The sequence below is a fragment of the Aquarana catesbeiana genome, linkage group LG03 (assembly GCF_042186555.1).
Source record: "Aquarana catesbeiana isolate 2022-GZ linkage group LG03, ASM4218655v1, whole genome shotgun sequence".
Taxonomy (NCBI): domain Eukaryota; kingdom Metazoa; phylum Chordata; class Amphibia; order Anura; family Ranidae; genus Aquarana; species Aquarana catesbeiana.
Window position 1 is genome coordinate 189907566 of NC_133326.1, and position 13808 is coordinate 189921373.

The 13808-nt window shown below is 40.1% G+C and overlaps 1 protein-coding gene across 1 annotated transcript in view; it reads right to left on the reverse strand.

Moving 5' to 3' along the window:
* The window catches only part of COG5 (component of oligomeric golgi complex 5), a 541624-nt gene that overhangs the window by 51117 nt on the left and 476699 nt on the right, over positions 1-13808 (reverse strand). Inside the window, exons 17-18 of the mRNA XM_073619666.1 lie at positions 13565-13668; positions 4066-4303 (exon numbers count right to left, since the gene is read on the reverse strand). Coding sequence (XP_073475767.1) covers positions 4066-4303; positions 13565-13668 — 342 coding nt within the window. The remainder of the gene's footprint in view (positions 1-4065; positions 4304-13564; positions 13669-13808) is intronic.

A 13808-nucleotide genomic window follows, 5' to 3' on the forward strand; every position in this document is an offset into this window, starting at 1 on the left:
AAGAACGTTTGTCAGGTTTTACTGGGGAGAAGAAAAATCTCTCTAAAAAGGACACAGCATGTTGGAATAGGGGATCCCCCAAAACCGTAGAGCTATTCTCTCAACAGACTTGGGCCTGCCTAGCAGACAGCCAACCCTTCTCTTCTCTACCCTCTATAGCAATCTCTTACTTCTCCTCACTCTTCTTTCTTCCCCCAACTCTTCTGTCCTTCACCCCATGAATGTAAAATTAGGACTTGCTCCTTTAGTTGGATATCATTGGAAGGGACATTAGTAATATTGTTTTGAAGATCTATTCCCTAGGTAGCTGGTCCCTGCTAATAAAACCAGTTCTTTTCTTTCTCAACTATGCAGCGTCACTGCTAGAGTGACTTATACTACCAATTTTGACTGCTAGTTCTTGTTCCTGAGGTTCTTCTGTTGTTTTGTTGTTGTATTCCTCTGCCTTTAGGCCTTTAGAAGATGGATTCCATTCCTCTCCCCAGCACAGTATGATCCCATTAAGGGGTCCTGGTAGTGGAAATGGTTTAAGATACTGTACTCAACACTAGGGTCCGAGGTGACTCAGGTAATATGCTCTTCGAATCCAAGAGATGTCAATTACTTTTATTGTATGGTGAATCTCTAGTGTATAAAATGTTACCTTGCAGAGTTATGCCGCTGTATCATTTATATTCATGTTGTCTTGACTTGTCTGATGTATAATCATATCTTGTCATACTTTTAAAATCCAATAAAAATATTTAAAATAGCAAAAAAAAAAAAAAAAAAATTAAAAAGGACACAGCAGTAATATTTTTTTTTTTTTTGGTTGAGTGGGGAAGACTAGAACCTCTATATTGCGGTTTGTGTCCCCTTAAGGCCCCTTTCACACTACAGCAACATCAAAGTCGCACGATTTTGCCACAATTTCAGGGAATGCCTGTGTAAACTTAAGGTATATGGACCTCAATTCGCATGAAAGTTGGACCAAAGTAGTACAGGGACTACTTTGACGTCTGCACGGCTTGAAGTCGCACAGATATGAATGGTTATCATTGGAAATCATGGGGAACGACTTGTCATGAGACTTTTCAGTCCCAAGTCGCACAAGTGTGAAAGGGGCCTTAAAGAGATTTTCTCTCCCTTCCTCTGCTAGTGATAGCATTGTCATCAGGAGAGGATGGGAATCTTTCCAACAGTGACACAATGATAAAACCCAGCAGAGAATTCTGTCAAATGAAAAAAACAAACAAACAAATATTTCCATATTAAATCATTTATTCAGGTTAATCAATGTCCTCAAATTTACTTATTTTTTTATCCAATATAATTAATCATGGTAATTAAATTACAAGATATATTTTGCCTGAAACTACAACAATTGGTCTGTACAGTAGCTTTTCAAGGTGACATCTCTGGTAATTGTGCCTGGATTAAGGGAATAAAAGCTACATCAGACCAAACGATAGCTCAGAGAGGAAGTGTAGGGAAAAGGAAATTAAATACTCTGTTGGATACAGTGGAGAATATATTTACAGTATTTTATGGCAGGATTCCAATACCACATATAAATGACAGCATCATGTAAAAAGTAAAGGCAAAAAATAAATTGACCAAAAACTTGGACTGTACATAAAATCTAAAATATTTTGGTGCAAAATAAAAAGATAAAATTACCCTAGTTTATAGATAGACAATTCATCTTTGTAAAGGATTTAGCTGTATGGGACAACTTAGATTGCTCAAATGACTGATTTCCCTCTAATACAACGATTACCATTATGCCAGGCTGTAGAGGATAGCAGCAAAGTCGATTTTGCAAACTTATGAGATAAAAAGGAGACAAATTGCAGGCAATCTTGTATAATATGGGTGAGTCAGACATCAAGTTCAATGGAAGAGATTAATTTGTGGATACACTAAGTTGCTAATAAAATGTTGCAACATCAATAAAGGTCAATAATTGTATACTAATATATAGGACCTTAATTCAGGTGAAGAGGGGATGCTTTTTTTAAGTTCACTGTGAACTAAATGCCCGCCTATTAAAAAAAATGTTTATTCATTATATGCTTGCAAAAGGAAATATGTGAAATAATTTGCTACTAAAATATACCTTATTTATTTTACTGAAATTCTGCAGGCAGATTTTTTCACTCTAGGAGAAATCATGCCCTTCAAAATTCTATCTTTCAAATTGATAAATTGCAGGATTCTCTGTAGATCAGACAAATCAGTATATGCATGCTCAGGTGGACTGCAAATTTGCAAGTTGTAACCTGATGTGATGAATATGAAAGATTTGTGAATCAATATGCTCATCTCTATCTGAAAAAATATTTTATTTTAATTTCTAAGCCTTAAGCCATCAAGTAATCCGGTGGAGTTCATAAAAACACATTTCTACTTAGTTTTGTGCAAAAGGTTTGTCATTTTTTTATGTACAAAATTAAAAGAGAAGTAAGGGATTTATAAAAAAAAAAAAAAAAAAAAAAACATTTATACTCACCTAGGTGGATACAGCATGGATCCAAAGTTGCATCTGTCCCCCGCCACCCCTGCACAGAGAACGAAACACCACTGATCGCTCAGTTCTCAGCATTCTGTGAGCAGAGAGCCAGGAGCAGAGAGCCCATCCCCCGGGGCTGGTTTAGGCTCTCAGCTCGTCACTGAGAGGCTGAGCCAGCTGTCGGTCCAGGCTTCGCTTCTAGGAGCATCCCGACCGTATGGTCAGGATCTTTTCAGAGCCTGGACTGGCTCTGTGACTGCAGCCTGCTGTTGGCTGAAAACAGATCACATGAGTGCAGAATGAACTGCACTCCTGTGATCCATAGGAGAAGTATATCCGAAAGACCTTTGGCTATACTTCTCCTTTAAGTTATGAAAAGAAGTCCTGTGTCTATGGAGAAGCGGCAGTGTCACCCTAGGAAATTACTAAAGAATACCCTCCTCTCCATAGCAACTGTGGGTAGACAAATATAAGGACACATACTTGTCCACGGAGCCTGAAATGTCGGCACCCAAAGCCGACCCATCTGTCGGCTCCGTGTGCAGGTGACGACATCCTTACTAAGGGAAACAGGAAGTGAAGCCTTGTGGCTTCTCAGCCTGTTTCCTATTGCGCATGCACGAGTTGAATAGTCCCGCTGTCTTCTGGGACCTGTGTGTTTTTCCCAAAAGACATCGGGGGGGGGGCAAGGAGGAGGGGCCGCAAATGACTTAGCTCGCCACTGTGCCCTTTCATGGAAGTGGGAGCGGATACCTGTTTTTGATAGAAAAGCAGAGCTTCAACATTTGGGTGGAAAGCAGGTGCATTTCAAATTAAAAGATTATTGGAAGTAATTCACTTCACAAATCAGGGTAACTTGCTTTCTTTAACCCCACTGCAAATTTATCTGTTGCAAAAAAAATAGAATTATTAGTTTTTTTATGTTACATAGTAGAGGTGAAAGGGGATGCCCTTGTTTTGTGCCATTATTAATTAACAATGGGTTGTTAAAGTGTCGGCAAACCCAAAAGATGAAAATTCAATATCAGCTGTAAAGGTAAAATGTCTGTTTGCTATCCTATTCTTTCCTAAGTCCATTCAAAGCTATTGCAGGTGATCCCCAGTACTCTCCATTGCCACTCTGTCTGCGCATGCTTTAAAATCAATATCATGAAGGTGTGATCTCTCTGTTCCCCGTATGTGATTTTCCTGCACATCATGTGGGGTGAATCAAGGGTTTTGATGATTGATAGAGGAGCACATCCCCTTTGCTTGCTTTCTTCCTTATCCTGCCCACATAACGTCAATCTATCAACCACAATCAATGACCTGCCCCAGATGGCGCAAAGTGTCACGCATGTCCACATAGGTTTAGAATGACTAAGTTTTACTTTTTGGAAGAAGACAAATTTTTAGAAAGTCACAATCTACTCTTATCATTTTTTTTTCCAAATGCTGTCAATAGAATCATACACTGTGTTTATAATTAGCAAACTCAATTAATTTAATAATTTTACTAGATTTATTGCTAGCTAATAGCAATCTATTAAAACATTCAGTAATTAGAAGGTTATCTTTAAAGCACATACTCTTACCTGGGCAAAGTCAGCAGCCAGCCTCATCTTCCCTCCTTCACCCAGTGGCCGCAGCAGACTTGCATTGCGTATGAAAAGCTCTATTGCTCTTTGAGCAATTGCTTCAGTATTGTCGTATACAAAATCAGAGCATTCAAAATGTCGAAAATAGTCACTCATTACTCTTGTGATAAAACCCTGCAATTCCTTCATGTACAAGGAGCAAGGAATATCTGGTTTTCCTGTGTTCTGAACGTTCCTAATAGAAAAATAAAAAGGTACACCTTTATACTAAGAATAGAAATTGCAACTAGAATGTCATCTAACCCTTTTCTTTGTTACCTTTGATCTCAGTGCAAACAGCATAAAACACAATTAAAACATACATAAATGTGAGATATATTACATGCCAAAGGATTTAGAATTCTGCTGGCTGGTTTGTCTAGACAACCTGCCAGACAGCACAGCCTGGTCCAAGACTTCCCTGTCAACTAAACGACGGTTAAGCAATGCAGCCATTTCTAGGACCTGACCGCCTTTGATTGAAAAATGAAAAAAAAACAGCAGTACCATTGGCAAGTTAATATCAAGACAAATTCAAAATTTTGAATCAGCATCGATCTATTCTAGAGCTTACCTGAGTAGCCAAATAACATAATACATATAAAGGATCCGTGAAAGTGAAGGCAGAAGGTATGATAACAAAGTGATAATTCCACTAAGAAGCAAAGACAATCCGGACGGCTGCATATCAACTAGTTCTAGTTTATTCAGCATAAACTTTAAAACCAATAGACAGGTGGTGTAGATACAGTGAAGGGACTAGCAGGTAGATGTGTTTCACGCTAAAATCAGTGCTTAATTAATATTCAGTGGACCTGTGTCTCAAATGCTGTTTTTAAGGTTTAATGACAGCTGCCTCCCATAACAGGCAATGGATCCATCTCCTATTACACTGAACCAGGTTTTCAAGTAAGCACCAGCTCCAAAATCCCGGTACAAATGTTATCAAACACATTCTGTGGGTATGATCCGACCTGCATCCAGCTCCACAAAAGTGCACTAGCCAGAGACATGGGGATCAACGCACTGCAGTGTGTAAGATAATAAAACAATAAAAGCTATAACCCACACCTATGTTATAAAATCAACATTAAAACATTCCTCAAGATGGTGGCGATCAGTTTCCCCCCCCACACGGGAGAGGGACGGCGGTGATCAGTCTCTCCCGCCCCCCCGCGGAAAACAGACGGCGGTGATCAGTGGCCTTACATTAGGAGGCTGATGCTGTTCCTTGCTCCAGGGAAGAGTCTGGGCCATTGCTTCTCCTCCCATCCAAACAAGTAGTGGGTTCTGAGACTCCCTGGCCAATCGGGTCCCAGGACCCGCTTCCTGATTGGCCGGGAGGACAACCAGGAAAACAATAACGAATATTAATTCTCTATCGTCACACAACTGGGTGGGCTCAGGGTGCAGTGCTCTGCTCCCTGAGCCCACCCTTTTTTGAAGCCAATTAGAGCCTCAGGCTCTAATCACGTGCTTCTAAAAAAACAACAACAAAAAAAGCAAAAAAAACCCCTATTGAAATCCATGCATCCAGCGCCCTGCATGTAGATTATGGGCTGGGCGCATGGATTAGGGGGGCGGAGCCCTTGCGCCCCTAATGGACAGGCCACCACTGGTGAGATCCCACTCATAATTTAATACATTTTTAGGGAAAATGCAGATTTGGTATGTGCGGGTGTCGTTGTTGTCCCTGATTGCAGAGGGGAGAGGAATCAGCTTCTACAGTAAGTGGAAAAAGTAAAATAATGAGAAACTTTATCAATTGCAATACTAAACACCTGATATAACTAATTGCCTGTAAAACCTGTCAGATACAATATGTGGGCAGGACAACTAGAAGGCTGTGGGATCGCCTCCCTGACCATGTGTATGACATTTAGAAAAATCATTCCACTAATGTTGCCAATCAGTTTAATAGTTCACATGGGAGCGAGCTTGCTGCCTTATGCATACAGGGGATTGAGAATGTTGGAAGACCTCACAGGGGGATAGCTTCAGGTTGCTGTGCAGACGAGAAGTATTTGGGATTTTTTATTTGTGTACATTGCTCTCGAATGGATGAAATTATGAGTGGGATCTCTCTCATTTTTTTTTTTTTTTTTTAAAGAAACATGTTTATTGTTGAAAAATTATGTCAGTGTACAGTTATAATACATCACTTGCAATCACATGAAGGGATATTTCCCAAGAGGTATGAAGGTACACAGGTAAGTTATACAGATTACAGTAAGGCAAAGTTTGATATGATTACAGACAATACTTCACTATTTTCATCAGTGTATTCCTAAATAAACCTTAGCATGTGGCATTTGCTGGGGATTATAGCTCGGGCCTGTGTAACATAATATCATAGTGTGGTAAAGGGTGACACAATAGACGCTTAGAATATTTCAAGATTACTGTAAGCAAGTATTATCATTGTTCAGCCATTTGTCCCATATTTTATAGTACTTATTTGGGCATCCCCTGTGTTTATACATAGCCCTTTTGTATGGTAGTGACGCGTTCACCTCCCTAGTCCATATCTGTATGGTCGGACAATCAGTGCCCATCCAGTACTTGGCGACCAATTTTCTAGCATAGAATAATGATTCACTGAGAAATGTGATTGTTGATCTATCTTTAATGGTATCTGGCAATAGACCAAAAAGACATAACTTGGGGTCTAGCTGGATCGGTGATCCCATGTGATCGTGGAGGAATTTAATGATCTGTGTCCAGTAGCTTTGTATTTCCGGGCATAGCCATATTAAATGGTAGAATGTGCAAGAGTTACTGGAGCACCTAGGGCAGTTTGGGTTCTGCTGTGGGGAATATTTGGCGATTCTAGCTGGTGTGAGATAGGATTTATGTATTATATAAAGTTGGGTCAGGCGTTCTGAGATTTTAGGTGATGTTTTTTTGACATTTTCTAATATATCTTCCCAGTCAGAACTGTCTATTGGCCCTACATCATTTTCCCATCTAATCCTTGCGTTATCGGCAATTCTGGCTACCATTTTGGTGCGTAGGGTGGTGTACAGAGTAGAGATAAGTTTGTCTGGGTCTGATCCTGTGATCACGTCTAATAATGCTAGTGATTGTGGATTGGGGAAGCCATTTGCAAATTGTGTTTGGAGTGCGTGTTTCAGTTGTATGTATCTGAAGTGCATATGGGGGGAGAGATCGTACTCTTTGCAGATTGTTTCAAAGTTTCTCATACCAAATATAGTGATAACCTGGTATAAGAACACTATTCCTTTAGCGGCCCAACTGAGGGTCTGGGATCTCTCTAATTTTTATGAGTTGCTTGTCTGCACAGCACCTGTGACCTCCCTACACCTATGCTTTGTGTCCTCCTCCTCTCTCTCTCCCCTGTGATGTATATTTAAACATTGTAAACATCTTTTATTTGTTTTGTCACACATACAAGTGCATTTCAAAAAATTAGAATATCATCAAAAAGTTAATTTATTTCAGTTCAAAAAGTGAAACTCATATTATACTGATTCATTACACACAGAGGGATATATTTAAAGCATTTCTTTCCTTTAAATTTTGATGATTATGGCTTACAGCTAGTGAAAACCCAAAATTCAGTATCTCAGAAAATTAGAATATTATAAAAGACCAATAAAAAAAGGATTTTTAATACAGAAATGTTGGCTTACTGAAAAGTATGTCCATGTACAGTATAGTATGCACTATACCAAATACTTGGTCGGGGCTCCTTTTGCATGAATTACTGCATCAATGCGGCGTGGCATGGAGGTGATCAGCCTGTGGCACTGCTGAGGTGTTATGGAAGCCCAGATTGCTTTGATAGTGGCTTTCAGCTCATCTGCATTGTTGGGTCTGGTGTCTCCCATCTTCCTCTTGACAATACCCCACAGATTCTCTATGGGGTTTAGGTCAGGCGAGTTTGCTGGTCAATCAAGCACAGTGATACCATGATTGGTACTTTTGGCAGTGTAGACAGGTGCCAAGTCCCGCTGGAAAATGAAATCAGCATCTCCATAAAGCTGGTCAGCAGAGGGAAGCATGAAGTGCTCTAGGAATTTCTTGGTAGTGCTGAATTGGACTTGATAAAACACAGTGGACCAACACATGACATGGCTCATACACTGGACCTTATGCAACCTGGATTCTGTGCCTCTCCACTCTTCCTCCAGACTCTGGGACCTTGATTTCCAAATGAAATGCAAAATTTACTTTCATCGGAAAAAAGGACTTTGGATCACTGAGCAACAGTCCAATCCTTTTTCTCCTTTGCCCAGGTAAGACACTTCTGACATTGTCTCAGGTTCGGGAGTGCCTTGACACAAGGAATGTGACAGTTGTAGCTCATGTCTTCGACACACCTGTGTGTGTGGTGGCTCTTGAAGCACTGCCACCAGCCATAGCCAACTCCTTGTAAATCACCCCCAAATTCTTGAATGGCCTTTGTTCCACAATCCTCTCAAGGCTGCGGTTATACCTTTTACTTGTGCGCCTTTTTCTACCACACTTTTTCCTTCCACTCATCTTTCCATTAATATGCTTGGATACATCACTCTGTGAACAGCCAGCTTCTTTAGCAGTGACCTTTTGTGACTTTCCCTCCTTGTGGAGGGTGTCAATGACTGTCTTCTGGACATCTGTCAAGTCAGCAGTCTTCCCCATGGCTGTGTAACCTACTGAACCAGACTGAGAGACCATTTAAAGGCTCATGAAACCGTTACATGTGTTTTGAGTTAATTGGCTGATTAGAGTGTGGCACCATGAGTCTACAATATTGACTTTTTTCACAATATTCAAATTTTCTGAGATACTGAATTTTGGCTTTTTGTTAGCTGTAAGCCATAATCAACAAAATTAAAAGAAAGAAATGCTTGCAACATATCAGTGTGTGTTCAATGAATCTATATAATATATGAGTTTCACTTTTTGAATTGAATTACTGAAATAAATTAACTTTATGATGATATTCAAATTTTTTGAGATGCACCTGTATACCTTTTTTGCCCTTTGTTGTTTATCCACTATTCATTTTTTACATCATATGTTGTGCTTCTTTGCTGAGTTTTTCATCTTTAAATCAATATTGTGGATTTAAGCAACTGATTAACGTTATTATAGAACTGCCTTGAGGAATGTTTTGATGTTGATTTTTTTAACATGGGTTATAGCTTTTATTTTTTATTTATTTTTTTTTATCTTTTTTGCACTTTTGTGGCGCTGGATGAAGGACTCGGATCACACCCACAGTATGTGTTTGATAACATTTGTACTGGGATTTTGGAGCCGGTTTTTACTTCAAACCTGGCTCAGTGCAGTAGGAGGTGGACCCATTGCTTGTTATGGGAGACAGCTGTCATTAATACGGTAGTAAAGTCTATGATGTTTTTTTTTTTTTTTTTTTTTAATGGGTCCCCGACAGCTTTAAGCCATAATGTACTAGTTTGAGTACTAGTACATTATGGCAGACTTCGCTACAAATGCAGCCCTCCAGCGTTGCGCTCTCACCACTCTCCCTTGTCCCCGGCTGCTTGCCTCTTCGCCCTGTCTTTCTTCCGGGTTTGCGATCTTCGGCAGATTGATTGGCTGTGTCAGGGTGACGTCACTCCTGTGCATGTGCACAGGATTCACATTGCAGCGGTACACAGAGCGGGCTGTAAATGCAGTCTGAGCTGCGCATGTGCAGCTCAGATCACACTACGCACTGACAGCCAGGGGGTTGATTTATGACAGAAGAGACCTCTAGGGTCTCTTCTGAAAAAAAAAAAACCCTGCCTGTCAGCGAGTTTTGTAAGGACTAACTTTACTACCACTTGAAGCTTTAAAAACAGCATTTGGAGCATGGGTCCACTGAATAATGATTAAGCACTGATTTTAGCACAAGTGTCTACCTTCTTGTCCCTTCACTGTATCTACACCACTTGTCAATTGGTTTTAACGTTTATGCTGAATAAGATGGATTGTTGGTGTGCAGGTGTCCAGATCTTCTTTGCTTCATATTGTGCAGCACACAAGCTGGGCTAGCACCCGACTTGAGGAGCTGTGAAGGGATTACCAGAGGTCACTTACCTGGAACAGCGAGACAGTGTGTTGATAATTCCACTAATTGGATCCAGTAATACCAAAGAGCATCTTTTATAAATCAAGGGTACAAAGAATAAAACTTAACTTGGATTAAAAAAAAAAAATTGCTAAGAAAAACATGGAAGCTGTCACTCTTGACCTCTCCTTCACGGATATGAAGTAGCATGCACATGAGGAGAATGTGAGTTTGTTCTGACTTCCAAACATATTGCTACTACCTGGTCCAACAAACTCCCAACATTGCCCAAATCTCCCCTAGTACAAACCAAATAAGCATAGACTACGGTGGCTAAGACAAAGTACTTGATCATTACCCAACAATAAAGATATTTAAAAACTATAAACAGGGATGCACATGTACAAGACAGGTTTGCTTACAAAATATGAAACCATCACAACCTCCCACTGTCACACAATATTCTTCCCCTTAATATGTACATGAATAGAATATGAATCAAAAGAATATTCAGATGTGTGTATATATAAACACCAACACCCATCCACACATTCTATAAATGACATATATGATATCCCATCTGTTGAGTCTAGACCCATATGACAGTTACTCCACGCTACAACTCATCCAAGAGATGAAATTATACTATGACATAAAATGAAATCAAATTATTATTAATGCACATATAAAGTCATACAAAACTCCACTATTGCCGCAGTTAACATCAGTAAAATATGTTCAGTACTGTGCTTTACCCACAACATCCAAATATGAAGAAGATCTGTGGAATGAAAAACTGATGACTAAAGGCAGATTTATTCTGAAAAACATCAGCTTTTCCTGCAGGGCTGTGTTTTTAAACTTCAATAAAACGTAGGACTTTTTTTTTTTTTTTTTACACTGGATGATGCAGCCTATTTGTTATTAATATCCAAATGAAAAACCTGTCCTTGATCAGAACCTGAAAGGGAATGCAGTCTCGACTTGTCTATTTTCATGACTATTGTTTATCCAAAAAATATATGAAGACCTGCCAAGGTGACGTATACAGTACATGCCAGCACAGCAGGTATAAGACTCTGGCAGACAGCACAGGCACATATATTCCACCCATAATTTAAATCATTATCAGGAATTGTTTATTAGTTGGCAAAATTAACATGGCTACTGAATAACTACCATATGCAGGTGAAAGTGCTCAGATTACCCTGGCTACCTGCTTTTTTGGGTTAGTGACTCAGAAAGTTGTGACATCAGAAGGTCAATCATGACCGATGGGCAGCAAGATTTTTCGGACAGAGGTCATTTTTATCAGCCCCTATATTACCATCGGGTATAAGGTACAACTGGTGGGCTTTCTGACATTAGCAGCACTGAATTTTTCTAAATAACGTTCACACTTCCCGACCGATATGTTGGGATATCACTATGTGACCAATATCAAATATAGTTCGTAATCTACACTAACAGCTGTAAACCTAGAGATATAGCATTGCAGTCTATACAAATGTTTACATTCAACAAACTCGACATGGCCCAGCAAGGCTGCTGTTAGAAATCACAGTGCCTCGTACAGCCTACCTGACAGGGCCCCCCGAATTACAATTTTTTTAAAGGATTTTTCTCGATTTAAAAATTTTTTTTTTTTACATTTTTAATTTTTTTTTTTTTTACAATGCTGGTCAGGGGGGCTTGGATGAAATATCAGGAGCCTGACATCTCACCTTTCAGACAGAGAAAGAAATTGAGGACACAGATTCTTCAGTTCCTTTCACTGTAGCCTCAGCTGCACTGAAGATGAATGAACAGGAGACAGAGCTTCCTGGTCATTCATAAACTGAAGTATAGTAAACACAGTTTACTATGCTCAGTTATCAGTGGCCACAGGAGCAATCAGTACTGATCACTCACTGTGTCCAATTCAGAAAAGGAAGGAGCCGGTAAATGACATATTAACATACTGGCTCCTTTCCCCACTTTACATCCGCCTGTGTATCCACAGGGGGTAGGGGGCGGGGTGGGGGGCAAGGGCGTCCCGGGCAAACACAGGGATGAATCAGATGTGGGCAGCACAGGGAGGGGGATTGAGACAGGAAGACAAGTACAGACTGATGCACTGTGTTTGTGAGTCTCCCTCCAGCAGCTGAAAGGGGAGGGGGAGAAACTGGCTTTCAGCTGCTGGAGGGAGAGACACAAGCACAATGCATTGTTCTGTAATTGTCTTCCCGTCCCACTGCATTGATCCCCCTGCTGTTTGGCTGTCCTGTGTGCCCGGGGCCCTCTACAGAAGGCACGGTGGTAACCCCCTTATCAGCGGCCCTGTGGTTCATAGTAATGAGATGAAAACTTCAAAATCTATTTCTGGTGTAAATGGTAGCCTGTTAACCACTTCATCCCTGGAAGAATTTACCCCCTTCCTGACCAGAGCGTTTTTTGCGATTCGGCACTGTGTCGCTTTAACTGACAATTGTGCGGTCGTGTGACATTGTACCCAAACAAAATTTATGTCCTTTTTTCCCCCACAAATAGAGCTTTATTTTGGTGGTATTTGATAGCCTCTGCGGTTTTTATTTTTTGCGCTATAAACAAAAAAACAGCAACAATTTTGAAAAAAACACAATATTTTGTACTTTTGCTATAATAAATATCCCCATTTTTTTAAAAAAAAAAGCTAATTTTTTCTCAGTTTAGGCCAATATGTATTGTTCTACATATTTTTGGTAAAAAAAAAAAAATAATAAGCGTATATTGATTGGTTTGCGCAAAAGTTATAGCGTCTACAAAATAGGGGATATATTTATAGCATTTTTATTATTACTATTTTTTTTTTACTAGTAATGGCAGCGATCTGCAATTTTTATCATGACTGCGACATTCTGGCAGACACATCGGACAATTTTGACACATTTTTGGAACCATTGGCATTAATACAGCGATCAGTGCGATTAAAAATGCATTGATTACTGTAAAAATATCACTGGCAGTGAAGGGGTTAACACTAGGGGGCGGTGAAGGGGTTAACTATGTTCCCTTGGAGGTGATTCTAACTGAAGGGGGAGGGGACTAACTAGAGGAAGTGACGGATCTAATAGGAACACACGATCTGTCACTCCTGTCAGAACAGAGCAGGGAAGTGTGTGTTTACACACACTCATCCCTGTTCTGTCTCTCCTGGTTACGATCGCTCGTGGCTGGCAGTCATCACGACCATCAGCCACGAGCATCGGCACCCCCGCTGTGCAGCGCTGGCGCGCATGCCTGTTGTCCGGACCCCGCGAGCCAATGTACAGCTACGTGGTTTCGCGCAGGGGAGCCAACCAGTTTAACTGCGGCGGCTGGTCCGGAAGCGGTTAAAGAATATGTGTGTGTATATATGAATGACTATTATTATGAATAAAAATAAACATTTTTGGGTACTTTAAAAGCATATATACTCACCCTGAGAAGTCTTCTTGATGCATTGTGATGATAATGGCCTCAATTGAGTCACTTACAGAGTTGAGCAGAGGTTGCACAGCATTTCCCATAAGATTATGGACTACCTGATAAATAAAATAGACCAATGACTTCATGCAATGTTGGGTACGTTATTTAATTATGTAATATTACTACACTGTCTGCATGAAAAAAAACACCTGTTTTACTTTAGAAGATGGTTAATAAATGTAAGTATTTGTTGTTA